The sequence below is a fragment of the Thalassophryne amazonica genome, chromosome 17 (assembly GCF_902500255.1).
Source record: "Thalassophryne amazonica chromosome 17, fThaAma1.1, whole genome shotgun sequence".
NCBI lineage: Eukaryota > Metazoa > Chordata > Actinopteri > Batrachoidiformes > Batrachoididae > Thalassophryne > Thalassophryne amazonica.
The window spans coordinates 44,727,463-44,754,298 of NC_047119.1; the positions used below are offsets into that span (position 1 = coordinate 44,727,463).

The window sequence follows — 26,836 nt, forward strand, 5'->3', positions numbered from 1 at the left end:
CATGACTGTCTTTATTATTCCGAGGATCTTCACAGGCACACCGTGAAATCACCGCCTTCATGGATCCTTTAATGAGCACGACACTTCCCACACATCAAACTGTAGATATTCAGGACTCTCTCCCACATCTCTATAGCCATGTTGGTATCTTCAGTTTAAATCATTTCAGTATCAATAATCAGTAACCTGAACAATGTCAAAGTATTTTATTCACAACTGTCAGAAGAAATGCTGTCCTTCCGGTAAATCTTTGTATCATAACTCAAAAACCATAAAACTCTCAAAATTTAAATTTTTATACATTAATACTTAGATCAAAGCTCTGCATGTCAAAAAAATCATGCATTTCTGACATTTACAAATGGTATTTTCCCTGAATTTTGGGTTTCACAAGTAGAAAATGTACCACTAGATTGCGACAAAAGCTTCTGAAATGCGCGTCAAGGTCTCGACTGTTTATCCATTTCAGAAGTTAACTTTTGGCCAAAATAAGATGTGCTGACAGACAAATCTCAGCTTATAGTTGTGTCCCTCACCCTTATGGGAAACTTACTTATAGGAGATATTTGAAGAATTTATTAAAATTTTGTTGCCCATCATTTAAATGTATGGAGTGAGGTTGGTAAAACAGCATACATACAGTAGATTTAACAATGATGAAACTTTGGGTCAAGATAACTCTCTCTGACTTACTACCCCAACTTGGTTTCCAACTTGGAATCTGAGACCATCCTGAAAAGTCTCCAAAAGATTAGAAGGAATAGTGGGATTATGTCTGCTCTAAGGTCATTAAAATTAGAAGTGCACATGTCATGCAAACTTTTTTGTCATAATTATGTTGATATTTTGAACTATGTATTCATATCATTTTGACCTGTTTACTGATTTTTCATTGATTTAAAGACAGAATATTGTATAGTTAATCTTGACATTTTTTAAAGAGTCTTCTAGTTCAATTTTTCTTAATTGGAGATAATGTTTGACATTTTTTGCGGTCACCTTCTAGATTTTGCCTGCATATGCCGACGTATTAAAAATACGTCGGCATATGCAGGCAAAATCGTCAAGGTATGACGGGGCCATAAATGGTGTTGACAGCAAGCCCGGCACCCCAAAAAAAAAAAAAAAAATATTAAGGGGGCGATGAGTTTATCACAGGGGGCGGGGTTGCCCCCCCCCCCCCAAAAAAAAATGCGCACCGGAGGAGCCATGCCTCTGAGCGTGCGTAATGAATTGGGTGCGCTCCTGGAAAGCTCATGTATTTAGGCTACACCGTTGTAAGAGACTGACTGAGAGTAAAGAGTGATGACAGTAATATTTTAATTATTATTTGAACGTATAGACCCTCGGTTAAGTGATCTGCATACCACAAAACCAAACCAACAACTGATCTGAGAAACGACACGAGACAGTAGATTAACCCCACATACAGCCCTCCATCACAAGCGCAAATACAGCGCAATGGCACAGAGCCCAACTACACATGCAGTCACAAAGTTCTTCTGAAAAACTGGAGCGATCTGAATTCTGTTGGATGAATGGGTGTGTGTGTGGAGACAATTCACCTCGTTCACAACGTGACAGAACTTAATAGCGCGCAACAACACGGAACACTATTCTTGACTGTGCGTAATGGTTCCTGATAATTCTCCAGCAACATGTGCCATTAATCGTAACGTGTGGTAACAGGTTGCAGCAGTTCCTGAGGACACCTGACACCTGAGAATTGTATTGTTGCGCGCTATTGCGCATAACAGCGCATCGTTAAGTTCTGTCACGTTGTGAACGAGGTGAATTGTCTCCACACACACACCCATATTCATCCAACCGAATTCAGATCGCTCCAGTTTTTCAGAAGAACTTTGTGACTGCCTGCATAGTTGGGCTCTGTGCCATGTTGTGGTGCAGAGAGGAGGAGGAGGACAGAGCCAGATGTGCGGCTTCATGCGGGTCTCGTCTCACGCATTTTCCCAAACATCAGGCACATGCAGCAGGTGGAACACCTGCAGGAGCGCGCTGAAGAGCACTGCAATTAGACTTTTAGCCGACTTGGTGTCAGCAATCAAACTGAATGCGATGCAGTAGGGTTTAATTGTGCACGCGCTTCTTCCTCCGCCGGACTGGAGGAGGTGCAGAGATGTCTGGTTGCACGTGAGTCTCCTCTCGCTCCTCTGGCTCAGACTCGTTCTCCCGCTCATTGGTTATAACAGCAGGTGGAACACCTGCAGGAGCGCGCTGAAGAGCACTGCAATTAGACTTTTAGCCGACTTGGTGTCAGCAATCAAACTGAATGCGATGCAGTAGGGTTTAATTGTGCACGCGCTTCTTCCTCCGCCGGACTGGAGGAGGTGCAGAGATGTCTGGTTGCACGTGAGTCTCCTCTCGCTCCTCTGGCTCAGACTCGTTCTCCCGCTCATTGGTTATAACAGCAGGTGGAACACCTGCAGGAGCGCGCTGAAGAGCACAGAAATTAGACTTTTAGCCGACTTGGTGTCAGCAATCAAACTGAATGCGATGCAGTAGGGTTTAATTGTGCACGCGCTTCTTCCTCCGCCGGACTGGAGGAGGTGCAGAGATGTCTGGTTGCACGTGAGTCTCCTCTCGCTCCTCTGGCTCAGACTCGTTCTCCCGCTCATTGGTTATAACAGCAGGTGGAACACGTGCAGGAGCATCCTGAGGAGCTTCAGCAGGAACTGTGGAACGACACTTGGAGCCGAGTTTAATTGTGCGCACGTGACAGAAAACTGATTCGTCGTGGCGCGCAGTGAAATGTGACGCCGCGTTACAAGTCGTGTCAAAACTTGACAGTTTCCGTGTCACTTCGTAATAACGCCTGACAGTTTGGGCTCCAAGAACCATCACAGGAACCACTACGAATGTTGTCACGTTCTATTAAGGATCAATACTCATCAAGACGGATAAATACGCTCAGTTGCAACCTCCACGACGTGAGACGAAATGAGGGTGGTGTGTGACATTCGTGGAAGATTTTTTGACAGGCAAAAACGTGCTCCACAAATATCAAGAATATCATGCACCAACACGCACTATTAAGAAACCTATTTAGATGCGTTGTCACATTAAGAATGTCAGGAATGTGTTATGAATGACAGAAAAATGACATTCGTGACTTGTCATCGTTATGTGTAAACGCAGCATTAACACCCTCCCCAAGTGAGTCGTGCTGCATGATCTGCCTTTTGCTTGGTGGACTTGACGAATCCCAGGAACTCCAGCTCTGACACTGCTTGAATAAATCGAGCATGCTTTGTCCACCTTGTCATACTCGCTGGACTCGGGATCCTTGCCCTCTGCCGCACTGACAAGCGCAACCCTCAACCTATCAAATCGCTTGAACACAACACACCATATCCGTTTGTTTTAAAATAAATTACTTTAGTTAATTAATTTGGTTTATTTGTTAAATACGTGATATTATTGAATAATTAATATTTTGCTATATTTTCCAGTATTTCTTTTTCTTTTTTATTTTTATTTTTGATAACGTTCACATCCGAGGGGGCGGGGTTGATGACGTGAGGGGGCGTCGCCCCCAAACGCCCCCTCGTGGCGCCGGGTCTGGTTGACAGCATGTGACTTATTATTTGTCTTATATTATATTATACACCAAACATGATCCTTAATTTTTATTTCGTCCACTGACTGGACTTTAGTCTTCAATCCACTAAACCAGCTGACAGCTTCAGTAACAACTGTTAGAAATCTGCCCCTCAATCTACGTTAACCGTCAGAAAACCATCTGCCTCTTTGTGTTTGTCTTTATTTTCACATGTACAAACACTATTTGTACTTCTTAAGATTCCTGAACTTCAAATGAACCATCTGTTCCATGTACAAGAACAAACACTCCTTCAAAACTCTGCCATGAAGGTTATGTTTGTCTTCACGACATTGTGTTGGTTATTAGGAGGACTGCTAAAAAAAAACAAAAAAAAAAAAAAACACATTACAACCTCTACAATTTTAATCCAATGCTGGTATCTCATATAAATAAACTGAATTAAATAGCATGAAAAGCTTGCAAAAGTGTCCAAATGTACCCAGGACAGCCAAAATATGAAAAGTGTAGCTGTATTTATTTATTCATTTAAAATGATTTCTGTAAGCATTAAATATCAAACCACGGAACACACAAAAATATAAAACTTCTATATAGGTTGTGGTTCTAAAACCATATACATTTTTGCGATGTGGACATCCCAGTTTTCATCACTGAAAGATTGAATTCATTCAAAAAGGATTTATTGAACACGCAGACATCAAGCTGACACTGGTCATTGATTTGCTCTTTTTGGAATGTTCTCCACTGGGTGTCAGTGCTGCAATGCATGGCACATTTTATTTTTATAAATTTGTTTAAAACCTTTTTCATATATTCCACTACTTTTGTAGCCTAAAGACTTTGGCAAACCCATTTCTTACAGCAAAAGAGTTCATCCACATAAAATGTATATTTGCTAAAGATTTGCTTAATAAGTGCCCTCCTACCTTCTCTTGTGTTCTTACAGAATGCAGTCTCACAGAATAAAGCAATAATCTGACATTTTACTATCAAGTGTATTACTCATTTGATTACAGCTCACATAAAGAACCGGCTTCCCAAAATGGTTATTCATTTTAATCTCCGCTGCTAACACATGTTATTATGGCGGCATTTTTTTTACAGGTCTACAGGGCGCAGTAGGATTCACACATGGTCAAACATCAGTACAGAGCAAAATACTCTCAAAAGAAATGATTATATCAGTTCAGGCCATTTGTGTAACCGACTTCCCTGCTAAAAATGAGCACACAGACACATCGATCACTTGTCTTTTTTTTCTTGGCATGCAGAACAACATCTGCTGTGACACCACTCACACAAACAGTCTGAAAGGCTTCTCACTGGATTTCCTAAAAGATAAATCCCAATGAAGCGCAGCTAAGAGGCCAAGCTGCTTTTCTGCTTGCAATCGAAAAAGAACAAAAACTGTGCAACGCTCTCTTCATCACTGCAGGAATGACACATGAGAATCTAAAAAGTTAGAGCTTTCGATGTGAATAATGAATGTACGTAAGGCTGAATGCCTGCTGGCCCCAATCTGGACATGGCTTTAATTGTATTAAGATACTTGTTGACAGATTTGTGCACATTAAGAATTATTAGGCAAGTTCAGAAATCAGCAATGTGAAGCTGGCTGAACACACATACCAAGTTTGGTAACAATCGGGCCAGTACAACTGAAGTTATCACACTCACGACGGAAATGCCGCATAACTGACTGACGGACTCCCCACTAGGAATGAGATGATTAATCTTTTGCGATTAAAAACTTTACGATTAATTAATCGTAAGAGCTTCTCAATATCGTCATGACGACATTCTTAAGAAAATGTACTATGCCGGGAGCTGGAAGTATATATATATATATATATATATATATATATATATATATATATATATATACACACACACACACACACACACACTCAACAAAAATATAAACGCAACACTTTTGGTTTTGCTCCCATTTTGTATGAGATGAACTCAAAGATCTAAAACTTTTTCCACATACACAATATCACCATTTCTCTCAAATATTGTTCACAAACCAGTCTAAATCTGTGATAGTGAGCACTTCTCCTTTGCTGAGATAATCCATCCCACCTCACAGGTGTGCCATACCAAGATGCTGATTAGACACCATGATTAGTGCACAGGTGTGCCTTAGACTGCCCACAATAAAAGGCCACTCTGAAAGGTGCAGTTTTATCACACAGCACAATGCCACAGATGTCGCAAGATTTGAGGGAGCGTGCAATTGGCATGCTGACAGCAGGAATGTCAACCAGAGCTGTTGCTCGTGTATTGAATGTTCATTTCTCTACCATAAGCCGTCTCCAAAGGCGTTTCAGAGAAACTGGCAGTACATCCAACCAGCCTCACAACCGCAGACCACATGTAACCACACCAGCCCAGGACCTCCACATCCAGCATGTTCACCTCCAAGATCGTCCGAGACCAGCCACTCGGACAGCTGCTGAAACAATCGGTTTGCATAACCAAAGAATTTCTGCACAAACTGTCAGAAACCGTCTCAGGGAAGCTCATCTGCATGCTCGTCGTCCTCATCGGGGTCTCGACCTGACTCCAGTTCGTCGTCGTAACCGACTTGAGTGGGCAAATGCTCACATTCGCTGGCGTTTGGCACGTTGGAGAGGTGTTCTCTTCACGGATGTATCCCGGTTCACACTGTTCAGGGCAGATGGCAGACAGCGTGTGTGGCGTCGTGTGGGTGAGCAGTTTTCTGATGTTTTCTGCTCTTCTCCCTGTACACTAACTGCTGCACCTCCAGCCACATCTCTGTAAAGCTCATCAAGTTTGCGGACAACACCACCCTCATCGGACTCATTTCGGATGGGGATGAGTCTGCCTACAGGAGGGAGGTGGACCGGCTGGTGACCTGGTGCAGCAGCAACAACTTGGAGCTCAACGCCCAGAAAACAGTGGAGATGATCGTGGACTTCAGGAAAGCCACAGCCCCCCGCCCTCCCTCGCCCTCACCAACAGCCCCATCACCACTGTGGTCTGTCACCGCTTCCTCGGCACCATCACCCAGGACCTCAAGTGGGAGTCAACCATCAGCTCCCTCATCAAGAAGGCCCAGCAGAGGATGTACTTCCTGCAGCAGCTGAAGAAGGCCAAGCTGCCTGTCCAGCTGATGGTGCAGTTCTACACGGCCATCATCGAGTCCATCCTCTGCTCCTCCATCACGGTGTGGTACGCCGGGGCCACAGCCAGGGACAGACACAGACTGCAGCGCATTGTGGCCTCTGCTGAGAAGGTGATCGGCTGTAGCCTTCCATCTCTCCACGACCTACACGTCTCTAGGACTCTGGGCTGAGCAGGTCGGATCACAGCTGACCTTTCTCACCCTGCACACGGTCTGTTCAAACCACTCCCCTTGGGCAGGAGGCTACGGTCCATCCGGACCAGAACCTCCCACCATAAGAACAGTTTCTTCCCCTCTGCCGTTAGACTCATGAACTCCTCATAACTCAGTCACCTTAAGCTTAACTCTGTCACTTTATCATGGGTCACTTTAGACAGTGTACTTTGGTTTTTAATTGCACTCCTCCCACTGCACTGTTTTTTCTGTTTCTCTGTTTTTCTGTTGCACACAGCCTTTCATATTTCTTTTTTTTTCCTTTTATCTTAGATTTTATCTTATTTTGACACGTTATATTTTATCTTAGCATTTTATCTCTTCTTAATGTTGCACCATTGTACCGAAGCAAATTCCTAGTCTGTGAATCCTGTTCACTGGCAATGGCAATAAACTTCTTCTGATTCTGATGTCAGTGTTGTGGATCGAGTGGCCCATGGTGGCGGTGGGGTTATGGTATGGGCAGGCGTCTGTTATGGATGAAGAACACAGGTGCATTTTATTGATGGCATTTTGAATGCACAGAGATACCGTGACGAGATCCTGAGGCCCATTGTTGTGCCATACATCCAAGAACATCACCTCATGTTGCAGCAGGATAATGCACGGCCCCATGTTGCAAGGATCTGTACACAATTCTTGGAAGCTGAAAATGTCCCAGTTCTTGCATGGCCAGCATACTCACCGGACATGTCACCCATTGAGCATGTTTGGGATGCTCTGGACCGGCGTATACGACAGCGTGTACCAGTTCCTGCCAATATCCAGCAACTTTGCACAGCCATTGAAGAGGAGTGGACCAACATTCCACAGGCCACAATTGACAACCTGATCAACTCTATGCGAAGGAGATGTGTTGCACTGCATGAGGCAAATGGTGGTCACACCAGATACTGACTGGTATCCCCCCCAATAAAACAAAACTGCACCTTTCAGAGTGGCCTTTAATTGTGGGCAGTCTAAGGCACACCTGTGCACTAATCATGGTGTCTAATCAGCATCTTGATATGGCACACCTGTGAGGTGGGATGGATTATCTCAGCAAAGGAGAAGTGCTCACTATCACAGATTTAGACTGGTTTGTGAACGATATTTGAGGGAAATGGTGATATTGTGTATGTGGAAAAAGTTTTAGATCTTTGAGTTCATCTCATACAAAATGGGAGCAAAACCAAAAGTGTTGTGTTTTGATATTTTTGTTGAGTGTATATATATATATATATATATATATATATAAAACTGCATGTGGGCAATAACACAAAGCGGCCATTGTGTTTTTGGCTGAGGTCTGTGGCACGGTAGTCGACGGAGTCAGGAGAACTGCTATAACAACGGCAGAGGCAACGATGACAAAAGATTTATTTCTCCCATAAAAGCGAGTCAAATTGCCAGTGTGGCAGTTTTTTGGTTATTCACAGGATGACAGTGGAGTCATTGAAGATGGCAGGGATCCAATTTATAAAACCTGCCGGGAAAAAAAAGTGCAGTGAAGTCAGGTAACACTACGAACATGATACATCACCTAAGGGACAACCACACATCTGTATACACTCAAATGAAGATAATGCACAATAACAGATATAGAACATATGAATGACATGCTACTATAAATGTGTCACTCTCAATGGTGTAACTGCCCTGAGCCTAAAGGAACTGACTACTTTTCTTTCAAATGGATATGACAATATGTCCTTTAAGACACACATATTTTGTTTACTTTGAGTTTCACCAAAGAATTTAATATTTTGTGTTATAAAGAATATTGTGTGTTAATATTCAGCCTTGTGTTGTCTTTTTTTGATAACAAAAAATCTTATTTCTTGTTTACATTCAATAAATAAATAAACCGTACATTGTTCCCGTGATTTCTGGTACTTTTGTTTAACTGTGATTGGTTCTTAGGCAATAATCTTACTATCAACATCTGTAATCATCTCATCCCAGCTCTCTGCATATAATAACGTCTACTCCACCAGCTTCGCCGTAGGAAAAACTGAACAGTTTGACAATTGGGGAACTATGAACTGTTGACAGATTTGGCACAACGTACCTGCCTGATTGGTGGTCACATTAAGTGTCACATACTGCTTGGCGTGGTCTTTGGCCAGCTCTGACACCCCGTTGACTGCCTCCAACAGGAAGCTGTAGTTGGTGTGCGACTGCAGGTCGGCCACCATCACCGACGTGTTTGACAGACCAACGTGCCGTGGAAGAAAACGTACGTTGGGGCCACATTCCTCCAAGTCTCTTCCGTCTACCAGGACCTGTCTGCACAGGATGTTGTAGTGCACATCCTTCCTGCCCCCAGTCTCCATGGGAATGGACCACTCCAGGAAGACGCTGGTCTCATTGACGTTGGAGATGGCGTTGCGTGGCGCAGAAGGAGGACCTGGGAAAGATGGAATGTGGTAACATGAAAAAGAGGGTCAAGTATTTTGGGATTAGAAGTGCAGGTAGCTAAGTCGATAGGACCTGGACTGCCGCTACGTATACCTAGGTTAGACACCCGATCACTCTGTGTCCTTGGACAAGACAAGTCCAAGTCCACCCAGCTGGAAATGTGCACTGGCATTAGCTGGGGAAGCAACCTGTGATGACCCATGGACTGTCATCCATGTCATGCTACAGAATCCGCAAATAAGCACCAGGATCAATGGACCTCAGAGCCCACACAGGACTTAATCCCGTCTCCTTACCACCTGTAAAATACTCCTCATATACACAGACCCATCAGTGAAGTAAGTGGGTGGAGTCATTGGGGAACACCAATGTAATTTTTATTCATGTGGCTCGAGGGTAAAAGCTGACAAGAAGCCTAATGATGGGCTAAAGTTGTGGAGCTAATCCTCATATCAATTTTAATGTTACCCAATTTAGTAAAAATCACAAACTGGGTAGAAGCCCAACAATACCTCGCAAATACATATTAAACAGAATTCATTACTTGGTGTAAACAAGCTTAATGTGCTTGTTCTGGAGCCAGATACAGACTAACAAGTCAAGCTAGCCGGTTTGATGAGTTACTGGAGCAAATAACCTCTGCTAGCTATAGATATATATTTTTAATTAACAGAAATGTGGCAGGAAGGTGTTTGAATTACGTCATCAGTCTTAACTCACATCTGACTACAAGGCGTATGATTTGGTTTTAGCGTAACGCTCTGGAGGAGAAGGATTTTGTAAAATTCAGTTATAAAAAAAGCTAACATACGTAGTTGCCACCTTTGTGGACAGAAGACTGTCACAGGACAACTCTACTGTAACAGAATTATAATGAAAGCTAAATCTGGCCATATTTTTGCTTACCAAAATATTTCTGAATTCTGATACCATAGAATGTGTATGGTTTGTGATTAGGCAACAGCAGAAATCTGCATGTCGAATTGCATACCCATGAACTCAAACAGGAATAACAGTAGAAGATGGACTATGCTCTCCAGAACAATAGGTGCACTCAAAAACAAAAAACCCTACGTGCAGCATAAGAATAAAACTAAACATGCACAGTAAAAAGTCTGCAGCACTTTAAATGTGTTAAATTCTCACGTGTGCAGGCCATATTAGCAGGATCCGAGTCGGTCTTATAGTGTCCATCGTCACACTTGCAGGCGGTGGATCCTTTCTGTTTGGCCACACTGTGCGGCGGACATTTACTGCAGGCCAAAGTCTCCAGCAAAGAGCGATAAAAGCCGACTCTGCAGACTGAAAGACACAGGAAGGAAGGCGTGAGGAGGAAGCAGGTGGATAAAGATGAGATGATTACAGCAGATGGAACGATAACATGGTCATGAGAAGCAAGAAAGCAGGGCGAAAAGACTTCAAGGAGGTCAAGGTAGAACATTTGTTCTGTGTGGTCATTTTGAAGCACAGATACTCATCGCACAACTTTTTTGGTGTCATATTTTTACTTTCTCCATTTCTTTTCATTTTATTGAGCATTCCTCAGGGGATTATTTCTTTTATCTCATCTGCACAACCTGTTTTCTTTTAACCATCTCAACAAAAGCAACTGTTTTTGTTTTTGTGCTGCAAAAACAGCTAATTAGACAAGTTTGGCGTTTCCTAACTCTTGACAGGTTGATCATTGCTGAAGAATTAAAGAATGAATTATTTCTTGGTGGAGCAAGCTGGGCAGGAGCAGGGTTGGTGATTACTGTATTAAGCCTCAAACACACAGCCATCACATCATAAGCAACAGATGGGCATGTGCATATTTACAGTGGGCACTGCTCAGTATTTCCACATCATTTGTCTTTGATTATGACTTTATCCCACACTGTATCTTCTATCCAAATCCATTACTTAGTTATTTATTGTGTGTGTGTGATTTTTACAGTAATGTGATTTTTACACCTTTGGTTTTTGTGTGCGCATTATTTATTTTTTTAAATGGCTGGTGAAGCTGATCTGACCAACACCTCCCCAGAGGTGCAAGGTCATGTCAAATATGTAATAATATATAAACATGAAAATATAACACATAACCGCATATAGACTCACCACCAGCTTTTCCTTTGTCAGATTATTTTTAAAATCCAGATCTTGTGGGTCACACAGAGCTCCGTGTGGGTGTGAGTGTTTGCGGTAAAGAGCAGAAAGTGAGTTTTTGTAACCGAACAGCAGTCACATCACTCCACTCCAACCCACCCACCTCCACAAATCGCTAAAATAGGCTACCGCAGTCTCGTTTGGGGGCATATGACATAATTTCTCTTCTTCCAACCATGGCATTTTCAGTTGGTTTTTGGGCAAATTACACACAAACAAAGTGAAAATGCAAAGAAAAAGTGACGATGTGGTGGGAAAGTGGACATGTGTTGCGGTTTGCTTATGATCCAGAGCTCAACGTGTTGAAGCGGTTTTGCAGGTGAGAGAACAGAGCTACTCTGGTTAGCTGTGTAGGCTAACACGTACAGACAACATCTCCTACTCGCTTCATCTTTTCTTCTCTACTGGGAACCAAAAAAAAACTTTGCGCATTTGCTTTGGTGACTGATGCTACTATCTATTTTAGCTGCATGCTAATAACTGCACATGTGACAAACAGGTGCTGGGTGTATTCTGTAGAGAGGCAAATGACACACGAGGCAAAACGTGTTTGGGATGTTTAGCTCTTGTCCCTGTTGTGTAAGGTTTATTCTGTTAATGTGCATGCCTAAATGAAAATAAACACACAACGTGCACGCAACACCTGCAGTGTGTTTCATGCCTTCGTGTTCAATTGTGACTGTTGGTGTATCTTTAACGAATTCCTTGGTAATTAAAGGGAAGCAAACACTTTTGAGAATTTGTTTGTGCATTCCTTGGTAAAAATTAAGTCTTATTCATACACTTGTAGAATGTTTGAGTGCAGTGTAGATAATATTATTTGAATCAAATTTGCTGCTAAATTGACTCGCCATTGGCTGAAGTCAGTGGAGAGCATCTCCGGTTGACATCACTGGTTGGAGTCGTCCTCTGCTGGGGACGAGTGCAGTTTACTGAGCTCGCTCAGTGAAGTTCTATTAGTCTCGTCAAGAAACAGGTGGAATATGCTGGAAAGCTGCGCATGTTGGCAAAACCGCAAACAGAAGAACAAGAGAGACAATATTTCCTTCCATAAGTAATTGGTTTTGGTTATTCTTGTCACTTAGTGACATTTGCCATGCCTGTGCCATCCATTGACACAGACAACACACACACACACACACACACACACACACACACACCACTGACTTCATGAATGAAACTCGGTCAATAAAGGATAATTGTGTAAAAATATAATATAATATATATATATATATATAATATATATATATATATATATATATATATATAATGTTTCGTAATGGTTTTAGGAGCCGCGCTATGCTGAAAACAGCAGCAACACCAGTTCGGTTCAGCCCAGCAGCGCAGCTTAACAATGCAGATCCGTGTAACTTTCAACACTAATATTTGGGAATGTGTGGGTGTCAGAGTAAGTTTAATACTTTCCTGACCTGATTTAATGTTAGTTAATTTTTCTGGCTTGATATCCAGGTCAGAATGGCATTTTAACGTGTATTTTGCAAGTGTGCTCAGTCACGAATCCCCATTGAAAATGCATTAACATCCGGGAACTTCATCAATATTTTGCCTGGTTAGGAGGCATCATGTCGCTGTCCATGAAGGGACATTCATTTAGTGGGCGGCATTAGGAGCGCGGACTCCAGTAGTCATATATAACCTCTTTGTTGGTGCCTCTGACAGGGAATCTCAGAACGAGGCTCATCTTCCCACCAACCAGTGACGTCACCCACCTGAGCTGCATAAATGGCGGCAGCCGGTCGATGTCAAAGCCTCTCAGACCACGACTAAAACAAGGTTTTCTGTAGAGGTTTTATGGTCTTTAGTGTTTCTTGAACTACAACCCCTGGCAATAATTATGGAATCACCGGCCTCGGAGGATGTTCATTCAGTTGTTTAATTTTGTAGAAAAAAAGCAGATCACAGACATGACACAAAACTAAAGTCATTTCAAATGGAAACTTTCTGGCTTTAAGAAACACTATAAGAAATCAAGAAAAATAATTGTGGCAGTCAGTAACGGTTACTTTTTTAGACCAAGCAGAAGAAAAAAAAATATGGACTCACTCAATTCTGAGGAATAAATGATGGAATCACCCTGTAAATTTTCATCCCCAAAACTAACACCTTGCATCAAATCAAATCTGCTCATTAGTCTGCATCTAAAAAGGAGTGATCACACCTTGGAGAGCTGTTGCACCAAGTGGACTGACATGAATCATGGCTCCAACACGAGAGATGTCAATTGAAACAAAGGAGAGGATTATCAAACTCTTAAAAGAGGGTAAATCATCACGCAATGTTGCAAAAGATGTTGGTTGTTCAGTCAGCTGTGTCTAAACTCTGGACCAAATACAAACAACATGGGAAGGTTGTTAAAGGCAAACATACTGGTAGACCAAGGAAGACAAAGCGTCAAGACAGAAAACTTAAAGCAATATGTCTCAAAAATTGAAAATGCACAACAAAACAAATGAGGAACGAATGGGAGGAAACTGGAGTCAACGTCTGACTGAACAGTAAGAAACCGCCAAAAGGAAATGGGATTTACATACAGAAAAGCTAAACGAAAGCCATCATTAACACCTAAACAGAAAAAAAAACAAGGTTACAATGGGCTAAGGAAAAACAATCGTGGACTGTGGATGACTGGATGAAAGTCATATTCAGTGATGAATATCGAATCTGCATTGGGCAAGGTGATGATGCTGGAACTTTTGTTTGGTGCCGTTCCAATGAGATTTATAAAGATGACTGCCTGAAGAGAACATGTAAATTTCCACAGTCATTGATGATATGGGGCTGCATGTCAGGTAAAGGCACTGGGGAGATGGCTGTCATTACATCATCAATAAATGCACAAGTTTATGTTGATATTAGGGACACTTTTCTTATCCCATCAATTGAAAGGATGTTTGGGGATGATGAAATCATTTTTCAAGATGATAATGCATCTTGCCATAGAGCAAAAACTGTGAAAACATTCCTTGCAAAAAGACACATAGGGTCAATGCCATGGCCTGCAAATAGTCCGGATCTTAATCCAATTGAAAATCTTTGGTGGAAGTTGAAGAAAATGGTCCATGACAAGGCTCCAACCTGCAAAGCTGATCTGGCAACAGCAATCAGATGAAGAGTACTGTTTGTCACTCATTAAGTCCATGCCTCAGAGACTGCAAGCTGTTATAAAAGCCAGAGGTGGTGCAACAAAATACTAGTGATGTGTTGGAGTGTTCTTTTCTTTTTCATGATTCCATAATTTTTTCCTCAGAATTGAGTGATTCCATATTTTTTTTCCCTCTGCTTGGTCTAAAAAAGTAACCGTTACTGACTGCCACAATTTTTTTTTCCTGATTTCTTATAGTGTTTCTTAAAGCCAGAAAGTTGCCATTTGAAATGACTTTAGTTTTGTGTCATGCCTGTGATCTGCTTTTTTCTACAAAATTAAACAACTGAATGAACATCCTCCGAGGCCGGTGATTCCATAATTTTTGCCAGGGGTTGTATCAAAAGAAAGCATTTTTTGTATTTATTCATGCTATAAATAATCAGTGGGCTTTTTTGTTCCCCTTTAAATTTGTTGTCCTTGGGTGAAATTTGATCATTCTGACAAGTTTCCTCTAAATCAGATCAAAACTTTGAACACCAAAAACAATAACCAGCAACTGCAACTGCAGGTTTGTGTCAACTGAGGAACACGTGATGTGACTGACCATGTTCGCCCCCTACTGGCATTATGTGGCATACTGCTTCATGCACAGGTCATCTGACTGTACTGCCCTTTCATATTTTTTGGTTTGTGACATTTGCTGGAGCTTTGAGAATTTGTGTCCGACAGAATAAACACAGAAACCCAAGCACAGAGAGCAACACCGTGTCCACAAACACATCAGCCGGCTGAATGAGGTGCAGCAGGTAGGAAGCACAGCGACGCACTCGGAATGTTAAACACACACACACAAAAAAAAAAACACATCCACATCCTCAGTCACCATGGCAGCGCTCCAAGCTAGCCAGTCACCGACTTATCACAGCATCATCATCTTCCTGATTTTGTTGTTACACCCAGACAGGTAAAAACGTCACCACAGCAGCAGGAAGCCGTAATGGGGACACTGGGTTACACAGATTACTGTGTCCACACAAAACGTCTGTGCTGCCGAGAGCTGTTTGTTGAAGACGATGCAGAAGCTCAGCGAGAAGAGACAAATAAAGCGAAAGGGGCGATTACCATGACAAACAGGACTGGAGATTGAAGATGCTTCCTGGGTGTTTGTCCTTGTTGTTGTTATATGAGATCTGTTAGAAAAGTATCCAACCTTTTTATTTTTTTCAAAAACCTGATAGGTTTGAATCACGTGTGCTTGTATGAGCCAACCTTGAATCTTCGTGCGCATGCGTGATTTTTTTCACGCCTGTCGGTTGCGTCATTTGCTTGTAAGCAGCCTTTGTGTGAGGATGGGTGTAGTCTCTCGTTTTTTCTTTGCAAGGAAAATGGCGGAACGACTGGAGCAGCGCGACTGCATCAAATTTTGCCAGAAACTGGGCGACAGCCGGGTGGAAACCATTCAGATTATTCAGACGGCTTTCGGTGACGATCCTATGGGTATCACACAGATTAAGGAGCGGTACAACCGGTTTAAAGATGACCGCACAACGGTGGAGAGCACGCCGTGCTCCAGGCGGCCATCAACATGCTGAAATGACCGGATCATTTCCAAAGTGAACGCTGTGGTGATGCGGGACCGTCGTGTGACTATCCGAGAAATTGCGGAAGAGGTGGAGCACTTTTTCAGCACATTCCACTGTGAAAGAAGATTTTGCCATGAAAAGAGTTGCAGCGAAATTCATCGGCACGAAGCTGATGGCGCAGCAAAAGCGCCTTCGTGATGAAGTCTCACAGGACATGATGTAACATGCCCACCTTGTCCACAATTTCTTGGATAGTCACACGACTGAAAAGCCACCGAAAGCAGTCTGAATCTTCCGAATGGTGGAAGAGGTGGGAATGTTACAACATGTGCTGTGAGGCTTCAACACGGTGGCGCTTTTGTTCCCCCATCAGCTTCGTGCAGATGAATTTCACACTAAAAATCCATCAGGTTTTTGAAAAAAAATAAAAAGGTTGGATACTTTTCTAACAGACCTCGTAAAAGAGGTTCTGAGCGTGGACGGTTTTTCTCCCACCGTCTCTTAACATGTCGGACAACAACACAGACTAAATGTAATTCTCATGTTTATATGCAGAAATGTTTGGTGCGTGTGTGCGTGCGTGCGTGCGTGTATGTAAGAGGATGGTTAATCACACAAAATAGTCAAATTTGCAAATTAAAATACAGTAAAACTCTCATATAATGGATTCAAGTGGACCAGCAATATTTGTCAGTTATAATCAAATTCAGTTCTATGTATAAACCTGACAAAATCTGTTATATGTACGTAACGGATTACAGCCAGGAGGCACTGAACAATCTACGAGGATTCCTGAATCGGGACCTGCCTCATTTAATGACTGGGTCAAAACTTTGTCAGGGAAAAAAAACCTTCTCCATTGCATCTTTATGCAATTTGCCACCGGAACGGTGGCTTTTTCTGGATTAATTTGTCCCTCAATGAGCATCTTTTTTACAATCATCAACCTCCAAACCAAAGGTAAGGTGTCCAATTTCCTCCATGAATTGCAGGTCATTTGAATGTCTTTTTCTGACTCCATGTTGTGAAGTTGGTCATATTTGCAGACTTTTCTGCCAAATGTATTTCATCCATGATAGCAATGTAGTCAGTGTGCGCACTGCAAAAACTTTTAAAATATGATGGGAGAGTAAGGAGTGAAAACATAAAGAGGACAAATCACAGCTGTTTGTGGTGTTTGATTTAGCAGGTGTGTTCTGCGCTGGTTCGCAGCCATGCAGAGGGATCTGATCTAAAGCTCTCTGGTTTGCCACACCCAGGGATGTGTGTGAAACTTAACACTATATTACAGTGTAGGCAACAAGCAGCATTTTGTTAATAATCACCGGCCTTGAATTACGCCCTGCCTCGTTCAGGTCCCACGTCTGAGCATGGTAGGAAAAAATTAAACGGCCAGTCTTTTAATGACAGAAATATGGTGCCTATTTTCCTCATCAGCGAGTGTCAGTACTGAACCTCATTTCGTAGCTGTTACTGGGCACATCCAGACTGCTCTGTCCACTATGTATGAGGGGTTCTTAATGAAAATACATTACGATGGGGTGGGATGTTTCGTCCAGTGTGAGAGAAATCCATTATACAAAATCTGTTATATACAGTGTTTATTACATGGAAAAGCATTCAAAAACATTGGGACTTTTGCTTCTGTGTGGTGAGTGCAAATATCCAGTTTTTTCGATGACCGTTTAGGAAAGTATTCATTTTTATTGTAAACCATTTTCCAACCAGCCCACTGAACATTAAAAATCTGAAAAACATTATGAATCAAATATTTTTTTAAACCTACAAGAGCTGCATGTGGCTGTTAATTAGGTTATCAAACTTAAAAACTCTATTGTTCCATTTTTCTTTTACTTTCTTTTTGTCAGATTTTTTTCTTCACATCTTTTTTTTCTGGCGTTTGGGGGGGGGGGGTGCATCCCTATACCACACACAAAAAATATACATAAAGTAAACTGACTGCATGTATACAGCACTTTCATGGACAAAGCGCTTTACAGTGATGCCACACACACACACCATCATCAACTACCCAAGGAGGCTTAGTGGTCTGACGGGGATTTGAACATAGGAACCTCCGGTCACAAACCCCCCGCTTTACCCACTTGACTGTACCTCCAGTTAAATTGAGATTTGTGCTATTTATAAGCACCAAAGTCCAATTTAAAGCAAAACGTGTGCAAGAATGGTGCGATAATTTTCATGCTCGAGTGCAAAGCTGAAATAAAACTCTTTAAAAAGGACTGCCAAAGAAACACAGATGGTAGGAGAGCGAGGGAAGTAAAAAGTAAAGCACAGGAAAACAAAGTGGAGAAGAGAGAGTATGAGGAGGAGATAAGAAATCCAGGCTCAAAACAATAAAAGAAAGGATGTGGGGACAGAAGAAAAACATTAAAAATTATGACACAAAGACAAAAATGCATGTCAGTGGTGCTGCCTGCGATTCACCTTGACAGAACCTTGGTCTGCTGTCATGGAACATTAGGCACAAAGAAAAAAAATGACACACACACAAATACCACACATAACTAATGACACTGCCAATGCTTACAGTGTTAACTGCAATTAGTGCATATAGTCCCTTTGAAAATTTTAAATAAATTTAGTCTTAAAGTATGATAGAAATGATTGAACAATTTTAAATTGTACTAAAATTAACACTGCAGTGAGTGCATATAGTCCCTTTCAAAAATAGCGTTATAGTTTACACAATAGAGCTGATTTAACATGGTTTAAATGGGAGAAAACACTCGCTGCAGTTTTTAATGGAACTAAAATTAACATTTTAGTTGGTTCATATACTTATTTTTTCAAAAATAAAAATAAATTTATGGTTAAAGTTACTTTACACTATAATCAAGTAATCAAGTAATGGGAGTACAGGCACTCACTGCAGTGTTAAATTTAAATTAACACTGCATTGAGCTTATATTATAGTCTCATTCAAAAACTGTTCAATTTTGCTTTAGTTTGCAGAACAACAGTGTTGATTAAACACTTTTACTATGCACACACTGCAGTGTTAAATTAACACCATGCGGCTGCATTCAAAACCAGCATTGTCTTTAGTGTTAAAGTTAGTTTACACCAGTGACTCCCAAATGATTTCTGCAGGGTCTCACTTTTGTATGCACTCTATTGTCAGTGCTGGATCCTGGTGACTTGCAGGACGCGGTGTGAGGATTTGGGGTTTTTTTTCTTCTTTTTGCTGTTGCAATAAATCAATAACGATGTGTTGAAGAATTGACAGTGCATCGGAGGAGTCTGTAACTATTCCTATGAATTTATTTATTTTAAGTGTGACAATAACGGAACGCAAACAGAGAAACTGATGGTCAGAAAAACATCCACCAAAGGTCACTTTACTGATAAAGTCGGCTCCATTTGACTAATAAGATGCAGCGATGAGTCATTCATCATAATTAATTCCAGTTCATTACCGTTAGTTAACGAGGTAAATGGATTATTTATGCTTCACGGGCAGCGCAAACACTGAACAGGTGTGGAAATTAAATACATGCGTATTTTATCACAAATGACAACAAACGCACAAATAACTGCTGGGATGTATATTAAAACATGCTCGGCCATTTTTCCTCTTAATTACATCTTGGTTATGAAGGAAACCAAAAAAAGTATCCAGAATAAAGAACCTCATCACCTTCACAAATGAGTCCGTGAGAATTTATTTTGTTGATTAGTCAAACCTGAGTCACCTTTTCAAACACCTTCGTCACACAATTATATCACATCTGCAGGAATTCCTGTTTGTAGTTGGCAGTTAAAACATTTTACAGGAATTACAACTTGCATGTTGGCTTCCAGCTTTCGAGAGATTAAGTTAAGATGTGATTAATTAATCCAGCAGGGGGAAGCAAACAACCAAATGCTAAGCTGTCAACTTAACAATAACTCAGAAGAAGAAATGATCATAAAGGAATAGGTCCCGAGCAATCTGGGAAGATGGAAACGTCAGTAGTTGTACCTTGACAATGTCAGAATTACGGTGCTGTGCAAGACTTGTGTAACTGTACAGAGCTGTTGCACAAACCTGGAAATATTGTTTAAAGATTTCCAGACTTTTAGACTTCCAGATTTAGATTTCCAGACTTTTGCATTTAAGCAATATTAAAGCCTCACCCTCAAACCATTTAACAGAAAGTGAGTTGCAAGGTCACTAGGCAGCTGAGACACCGGGTCAGTGCCTTGCTTCCATTCCAGAAACATGCAGTACCGTTCCAGAAATGGCCAATATCGGATGAACAAAAGCAGCTGATCTGGTCCATTTTCCACACTGAAGGTCAAGTCAGGCCAAGTCTGAAAGCATGCACTGGTGCCACGTGTCGCCACACTGCATTACAGAACCACCTTGGGTCCTGGATGGCAACCACCCAGACAGAGGACCAGTCCATCCACCTTTCCAGGATAACCATCTATCTGCTGCAGCCAGGTAATGTGAGGAGGTGTCCTTGGTGTTCTCACGATGGTGGGATACCAAACTCAACTCATGACCAGAGAAATGCACCACATGGTCAAAACATCACAGCTGATGTTTAACACGAATCACAAGGTAACACTTTTGTGACAAAGTCATTCCAACACTACCAAAGGATCCTCCAAAGAGATCTGGTACCAAAGACATTGAGTCATCACCATAAGTCACTGGTTAAAATCCAACTCAGACAGTGACTGTAGTACAAGAACTACATGACTGCAGCCCGTTTCTGCAGGCGCCGAACATCGGTGCAATGCATGCTGGTCACTGTAGGATTTCCCACAACCAGCAATAAGTAAGAGATGTTTTTCTCTCTTTTCTTCTGGTTGTATCACAACAATTTGAAAAGTAATTACACATTTATAGTCGAGAAGAACATCCAGTTCTTGTGTACATGTGCAGCAAACAGATGGATAATTGTTGCCGTTACATTAGCTACAGTGTCGCTGGCGGAAACGACCCATTGTTCGCTGTGAATGCAACCTGAATTTACACTGTGCTGGTGGGTGAGGAGGGGGTGGAGAGGGTGAGAATAAATGCGCATGCTGTCCTTGAACGAGCTGTCGTTCTGATGCCACGCGGTTCTTAATGCGCAGCACAAAGGTTAATGGGTAATTAATATGCAATTCACACTAATTTGTGTGTGTGTGTGGTTAATACGTAATTAATATGCATAACACACCGCATCCCTGACAATTAAGGATCCATCGGCGTCCGCTGGCACTTCTTAACAAGCGTCCTGCTCTAAATTGGAAACATTTAACTGTAAACATGTTGATTTATGTGTCTGACTGTCATTTAGTGACATTAGAGGAAAACCATTAATGGAACAAAGAAGATTTAAATACACACACACACACACACACACACCCCTCCAATATTAAAGGACTTAATTTTATTAGCAGTTAACCTTTTAGCCTGAATACATAAATAATTCAAGACATTATCTTAATGATTTGGTTATTATCAGTTTGTCAGCTCATCATGTAAAAAAAAAAAAAGAAGAAAAAGACAGTCACCCAGTCGGGCAAAAGGAGGACAAAAAGACAAATAGCTCACATCATCTAGGTTTTTCTCCCCTTTCCTACTATTATTCTTGTTTTGTCACAGATTGAAGGTGATTGGCATCAAAATAAACACAGGCAGAAGAACCTTCAAGACTCTTCATACTGAAATTCAACACAATGCTCATTTTGTTACCAGATATTTTTGTGGACCAATAAGTCTCAAAGACAAATGGTAAATATCCTGTTCCTGTGTTTGTCTCCGGGAGCGACTGTGTGGACGGACATAAACACGTGTCTTTCTGTGTGTACGAAGGCAGCGTGGCTTCACCCATCTACACACCGATACAAGCTCATATTTTTTTGTGAAAACAAACACAACCAGTAGATAATGTTGTAATAATACATCAAGTTAATGGGCATTTCCTGTCCACGGCTCATTGTTCCGAGCTCGCCAATTCTCACAAGAACACAAGGGTCAAGCCAGGTCACTGCAGTTCAAGAGCAGCCAAGATGATTAATCAATCACTGGAATCACTACAAATCAAACTATATCAGAAAAAAAAGAACATTGGAATCATCAAACGTAGAATCATTCGGTTGCAGGTCTGTCCAGAGCAAGATCTCACTGATTGTTGAGGAGCGTTTCTTCATTTCGGTATCGGGTCAGGTCTGGCAGCAAATGCTGGAGCCACGCAACGCTGCATCCACCGCTCACTTTAGTCAGAGTAAACCATCGTCATCGTGGCAATCACTCTGTGACAAGGAAAATGGTCGATTACCAGATGGGATTCCACATCCCGGGTCGATCTAGAGATGCCTGTGTGTAGGTTTGCTTAAGATGGGAATGCTGTTGCATACTGACAAACACACAGTCCTTGATAGATCCTTAGCCTGGTCTGATGGAAATCCCAGGTAATCGGGGTCTGAGGGCCTGCTGCAGCCTTTATCCGCCTTCACAGCCGTTAAGTTACAAGCCATCACCTCCTCCACCTGATCCGCTGTTGATTTCTTGTTTCATCAGAACCCTATAAGCCATTTTGTGTTCAGGGTTCCTGTTGGGCCTTCACGGCTAAAAGTAGTGGATAGAGGGCACACAAGTTCCTCAAGTCTCATCCCAACAGACAATCCCGTATTTAATCCTTTATCCAGGTGTCACTATGTGGACGAGGGGTTGGACTTTGACACCAGTCATCATAACTAAGTTTGGTTGACACACTAACATTCCAGGAGCACCAGCACCCAATCTCTTCCCAGTCAAGACCCTAAAGTCTTGCATGTTTGGTCTCTTGCAAAGGTATCAGCAGATCTTCCTCAGGTTCTCTCAACCTCAAATAGCAAGGTCCCAAAGAGATGAACATCACTACTGAGAAACTAATCTCTCAAGTTCGACACTTTCACCACATACAGATATACCACTAAAACATTCTTGGCAAGCCTTATTTTAACTAATTTCGGGTGGTTTTAGATGCACTGAAAGCAAGAATAAGAAACAAAATATTATATTTATGTTGTAATATTTCTAAGATCAAAGTTCTTTTTTGCATGTTTGTCAAAATCTAAATTAATAAATTAAATAATGTTGGAAATGATTAAAAAAACATTAATATTTAATGGACATAGCATTTAGCTTTTAATCCAGTGAAGCAGGCAGTTTTTCTGTCATCCTGACAGTTTGGGGGGGTTTTTTTCCCAACAATTTGAATGGGATTGCATTAATTTTTCTTTCTAAACAATATAACACCTAACTGCATTGTTTGAACAAGAGCTGAACCTGGACTGATTTGTCAAACCTGCTCTTTTAAATGAAAAACTTTGTGACTCAGTTTCACTTTCCTCTTTCACTGATGCTGTGCCACTCCTCCTCTCCACCCCTCCTCACATACCGTCTGCTGTTTTTCAAACTCTGAACCTTTTGGAAACACAAAGCCTTTCAACTGTAAAATAAACTAAATTTCTGAATGTATCTTCACATACAGCTACAGAAGGACCTCTGGATTTTTGAATGTGTAATGAATTTTCATGGTGGCTTTCTTTTTTTGGCATCAGTTCAGAGCAGAGCAGAGATGTTTTCAGCTGCTGCCCTTCAGAGCCACAGAACATGCTGACTTTCTGATCGCTGCTGTTTGCGATTTGATAAGAAAATGAGAAATATATTTCTTATTACTTTAAATAGTGGTTTAAAATGGCAAAACTATGACTCTATAAGCTTGAAATACAATCAAATTGCTACATTTTCAGCAACATTTCAGTTCATTTTTAAGAAATTCTGTGCTGGGTAGCACAGCCAATATGAACCCGAGAGCCGGGTGGAAATTTGCAGTACCGGGCGGGGCCCCCTGCCGCCGCCCAACGTGGCTAGAGGCCTGGAGTCCAACCCCTCCAGGTTGTTAAAACAAAAACTCAAAAACAATCAAACCTATGAGCGTGTACACATGAAAAATTAAAGGGGACATAACGATGGCAAGCAGATTCAAATCTGATGAGCTCTAATGGATGTGATCAATTGAAAAACAAACTGTTTATGTAATATTTCAGACTGCCTGCTTCTTCCTCTAAGGTTAGTAGTGGATGCTGGCTGGATGATGGAAATTAAAAGCAGGTGTCACTGACAGTGTTTATGTAATATTTCAGACGGCCTGCTTCTTCCTCTAAGGTTAGTGGATGCTGGCTGGATCATGGAAATTAAAAGCAGGTGTCACTGACAGTGGGAGACGCAGGTGTCACTGACAGTGGGAGACACAGGTGGCTTTTGCGCTGATACAGACTAAAACACTGAAGGAAACCATTATTCTTTGACTATTTCAGATTGGTTGTATTCTAAAACTCAAATGTCAGTCACATCCCCAGACAATCCCATGGAAAGGAATTTATAGCAATTTAGCCACAAAAGCCAAGAAAGTGAGGGAGGTAGTCACACTATACAATGTTGATGAAATTAGTCAGAGAGAGAGTGTTTCTGGACTAGATTTACTAAATCAGAGAAATAAATCTTCATTAACAGGTTGTTACCGGTGGTTATTGTCTAAAACTCAAATAACACTGTCATAAAATCTACAGAACCCTGAAAAAAGGATTTTATAACAGTTTCACCACACGCAGAAAAAATGCAGGATGCAGTTAAGTGAGGTGTGAAATGAATGAGGTTAGTGAGAGAAAGTGTGTATGGTGAGACATTTTCTAAATCAGATAATTAAGATGAGCAAGGTCAAGAGGTCACCAAAGCCTATGTCTGGACACCAAGGGCACAGCTGCTTGCCCAACAGAGAGTCATTGAAATTCTGAGTGTGAGATCATTATAAAATGTCTGATATGAATGATCAGTTTAAATGGTTGACTATTTTGCTATCAATCAACTGATCATATTTGATTTACTCTTTAAGTGTGGTTCTAACAATTACGAGATGTCAAAGAGCTTTTATCCTGATGAGAACATCATGTCAGTCTGAACAGCTGCAAGAAAATAAAAACACAAATCTAAGAAAGTGTCACTTGTGTTGATGCATCATTATTTCGGAAAAATGTGTCATTTGGGAAACTGAGCACTTGTTAACCCAAATGCATCAATGGCATCTGTCACATCCCGTGTATAACCGATGGAACTGGAGCTCATGAAACACCAAAGTATTTGCAAAAAGATGCTCGTCTCACCAAAACAAACAATTTATTAATATTTCACCAGCTGCAGTAATCTTCACGCACCTTTGTGCCCTCACACTTCCATCTTTGTGAGAATGTCGCTACGGCTGCAGCTAACAATTATTTTCAATTGGCTATTGTTTTCTGCAATAATCATTTCATGTTTAACAGCTACATCCTACATATACCGACATTCTATTGCATTGATATGAATAGGGCTGGGTATCAAGAACCGGTTCTTTTTCGGGCATTGTTAAGAAATTATTTGATCGACATCAATAGCATTTTTGCTTAAAGATTCCCTTATCGGTCCTTCAGAGCAGTCGTCGTTTTTGAGGGTGTTTGTCAGGAAAATTATCATTTCTCTACGCTGATTACAGACCCTGCAGCAGGTCTGCAATCAACCGCTTCTGCAGTGTGACTCTGCTTGAAGCTTGAACAAACGAAGCAGTGCTCCGATCTGCTGCTTCATTGGTTCTCTGCTTCGCTGCTTTTCAGAAGTGGCAAGTCGGATTAAAGTCACAACTGGGCACTCTTGTCTTGTTGTGGGCAAGAAACGAGAATCGTCCTCCTTTCCGTTCACACAGCTCCCAAACGTGTGCGCTGCTCTCTGCCGAGTTAAGATAGAGTCCGGCCGGAATTAATAACTTCAAAGTGAATTGCCGTTTTAAATCTAATGACCACCTCTTTTCAAACGTTGTAACACAAACAATAAACTACAATCGACTAAAATGTTTTTCACCTCCAAAAATGAGACATCCTGCATTCTTTACGAATTACATCCTGATGTGCAGCGAAGCTGGCTGAGCTCAGCTCAGTATGGAGTATGATGTGACATTTGTGCCATAATGTCTGAAAGGAAATACTTTTGACAAAAACTACAGATTTTGTTTATTTTTATTTATGTCCAGAAATCAAAGATCCACCATGTAGAGTTTATTTATGTCCAGAGATCAAGGATCCAGTGACCAACTTCATATTTATTTACTTTAAGACTCAATAAAATGTTGACATAAAAAAACCTTTAAAGCCTACTTTTAGTACACAGGAAATTCACAAGAGGTATTGATAAGGGAATCGACAAGGAATCAGATCGATAAGGAGAATCCATAATGGCATCAATATTGATAAAATCTTATCAATACACATCCCTAGATAAGAACATACTCAGACTGAACCAGAGAAAAAACAGAGAGAAAAATATGACTACAACTGCTCCAGTTTGTTTTGTTTTGCATTTTTCCCACAAAGAATTCCACTCTGAAGCTTTGTGTGTATTTGAATTGCTATCCAAAACAAAACTTGAAGGAACACACTCCAAATTAACCCGGTCTCATGGATTGTCGTGATTCAGCAGCACAAAATATACATTAATCTGTTTGTTCGTCATACTGTCATGAAAAGTGCAAAAATTTCATCATGGCAGCACGAATTCATTCCGCATTCCGTGATCACTGCACGAAATTAAAAGTGCAGCGGGGGGGGGGGGGGGGGGGGGTATGTTTAAGGTTAGG

At 41.4% G+C, this 26,836-nt stretch overlaps 1 protein-coding gene across 1 annotated transcript in view; it reads right to left on the bottom strand.

The window, feature by feature from the left end:
• The window catches only part of LOC117529226 (ephrin type-A receptor 5), a 161,064-nt gene that overhangs the window by 61,156 nt on the left and 73,072 nt on the right, over positions 1-26,836 (bottom strand). Inside the window, exons 4-5 of the mRNA XM_034191956.1 lie at positions 10,494-10,649; positions 8,998-9,336 (exon numbers count right to left, since the gene is read on the bottom strand). Of these exons, the coding sequence (XP_034047847.1) occupies positions 8,998-9,336; positions 10,494-10,649 (495 nt within the window). The remainder of the gene's footprint in view (positions 1-8,997; positions 9,337-10,493; positions 10,650-26,836) is intronic.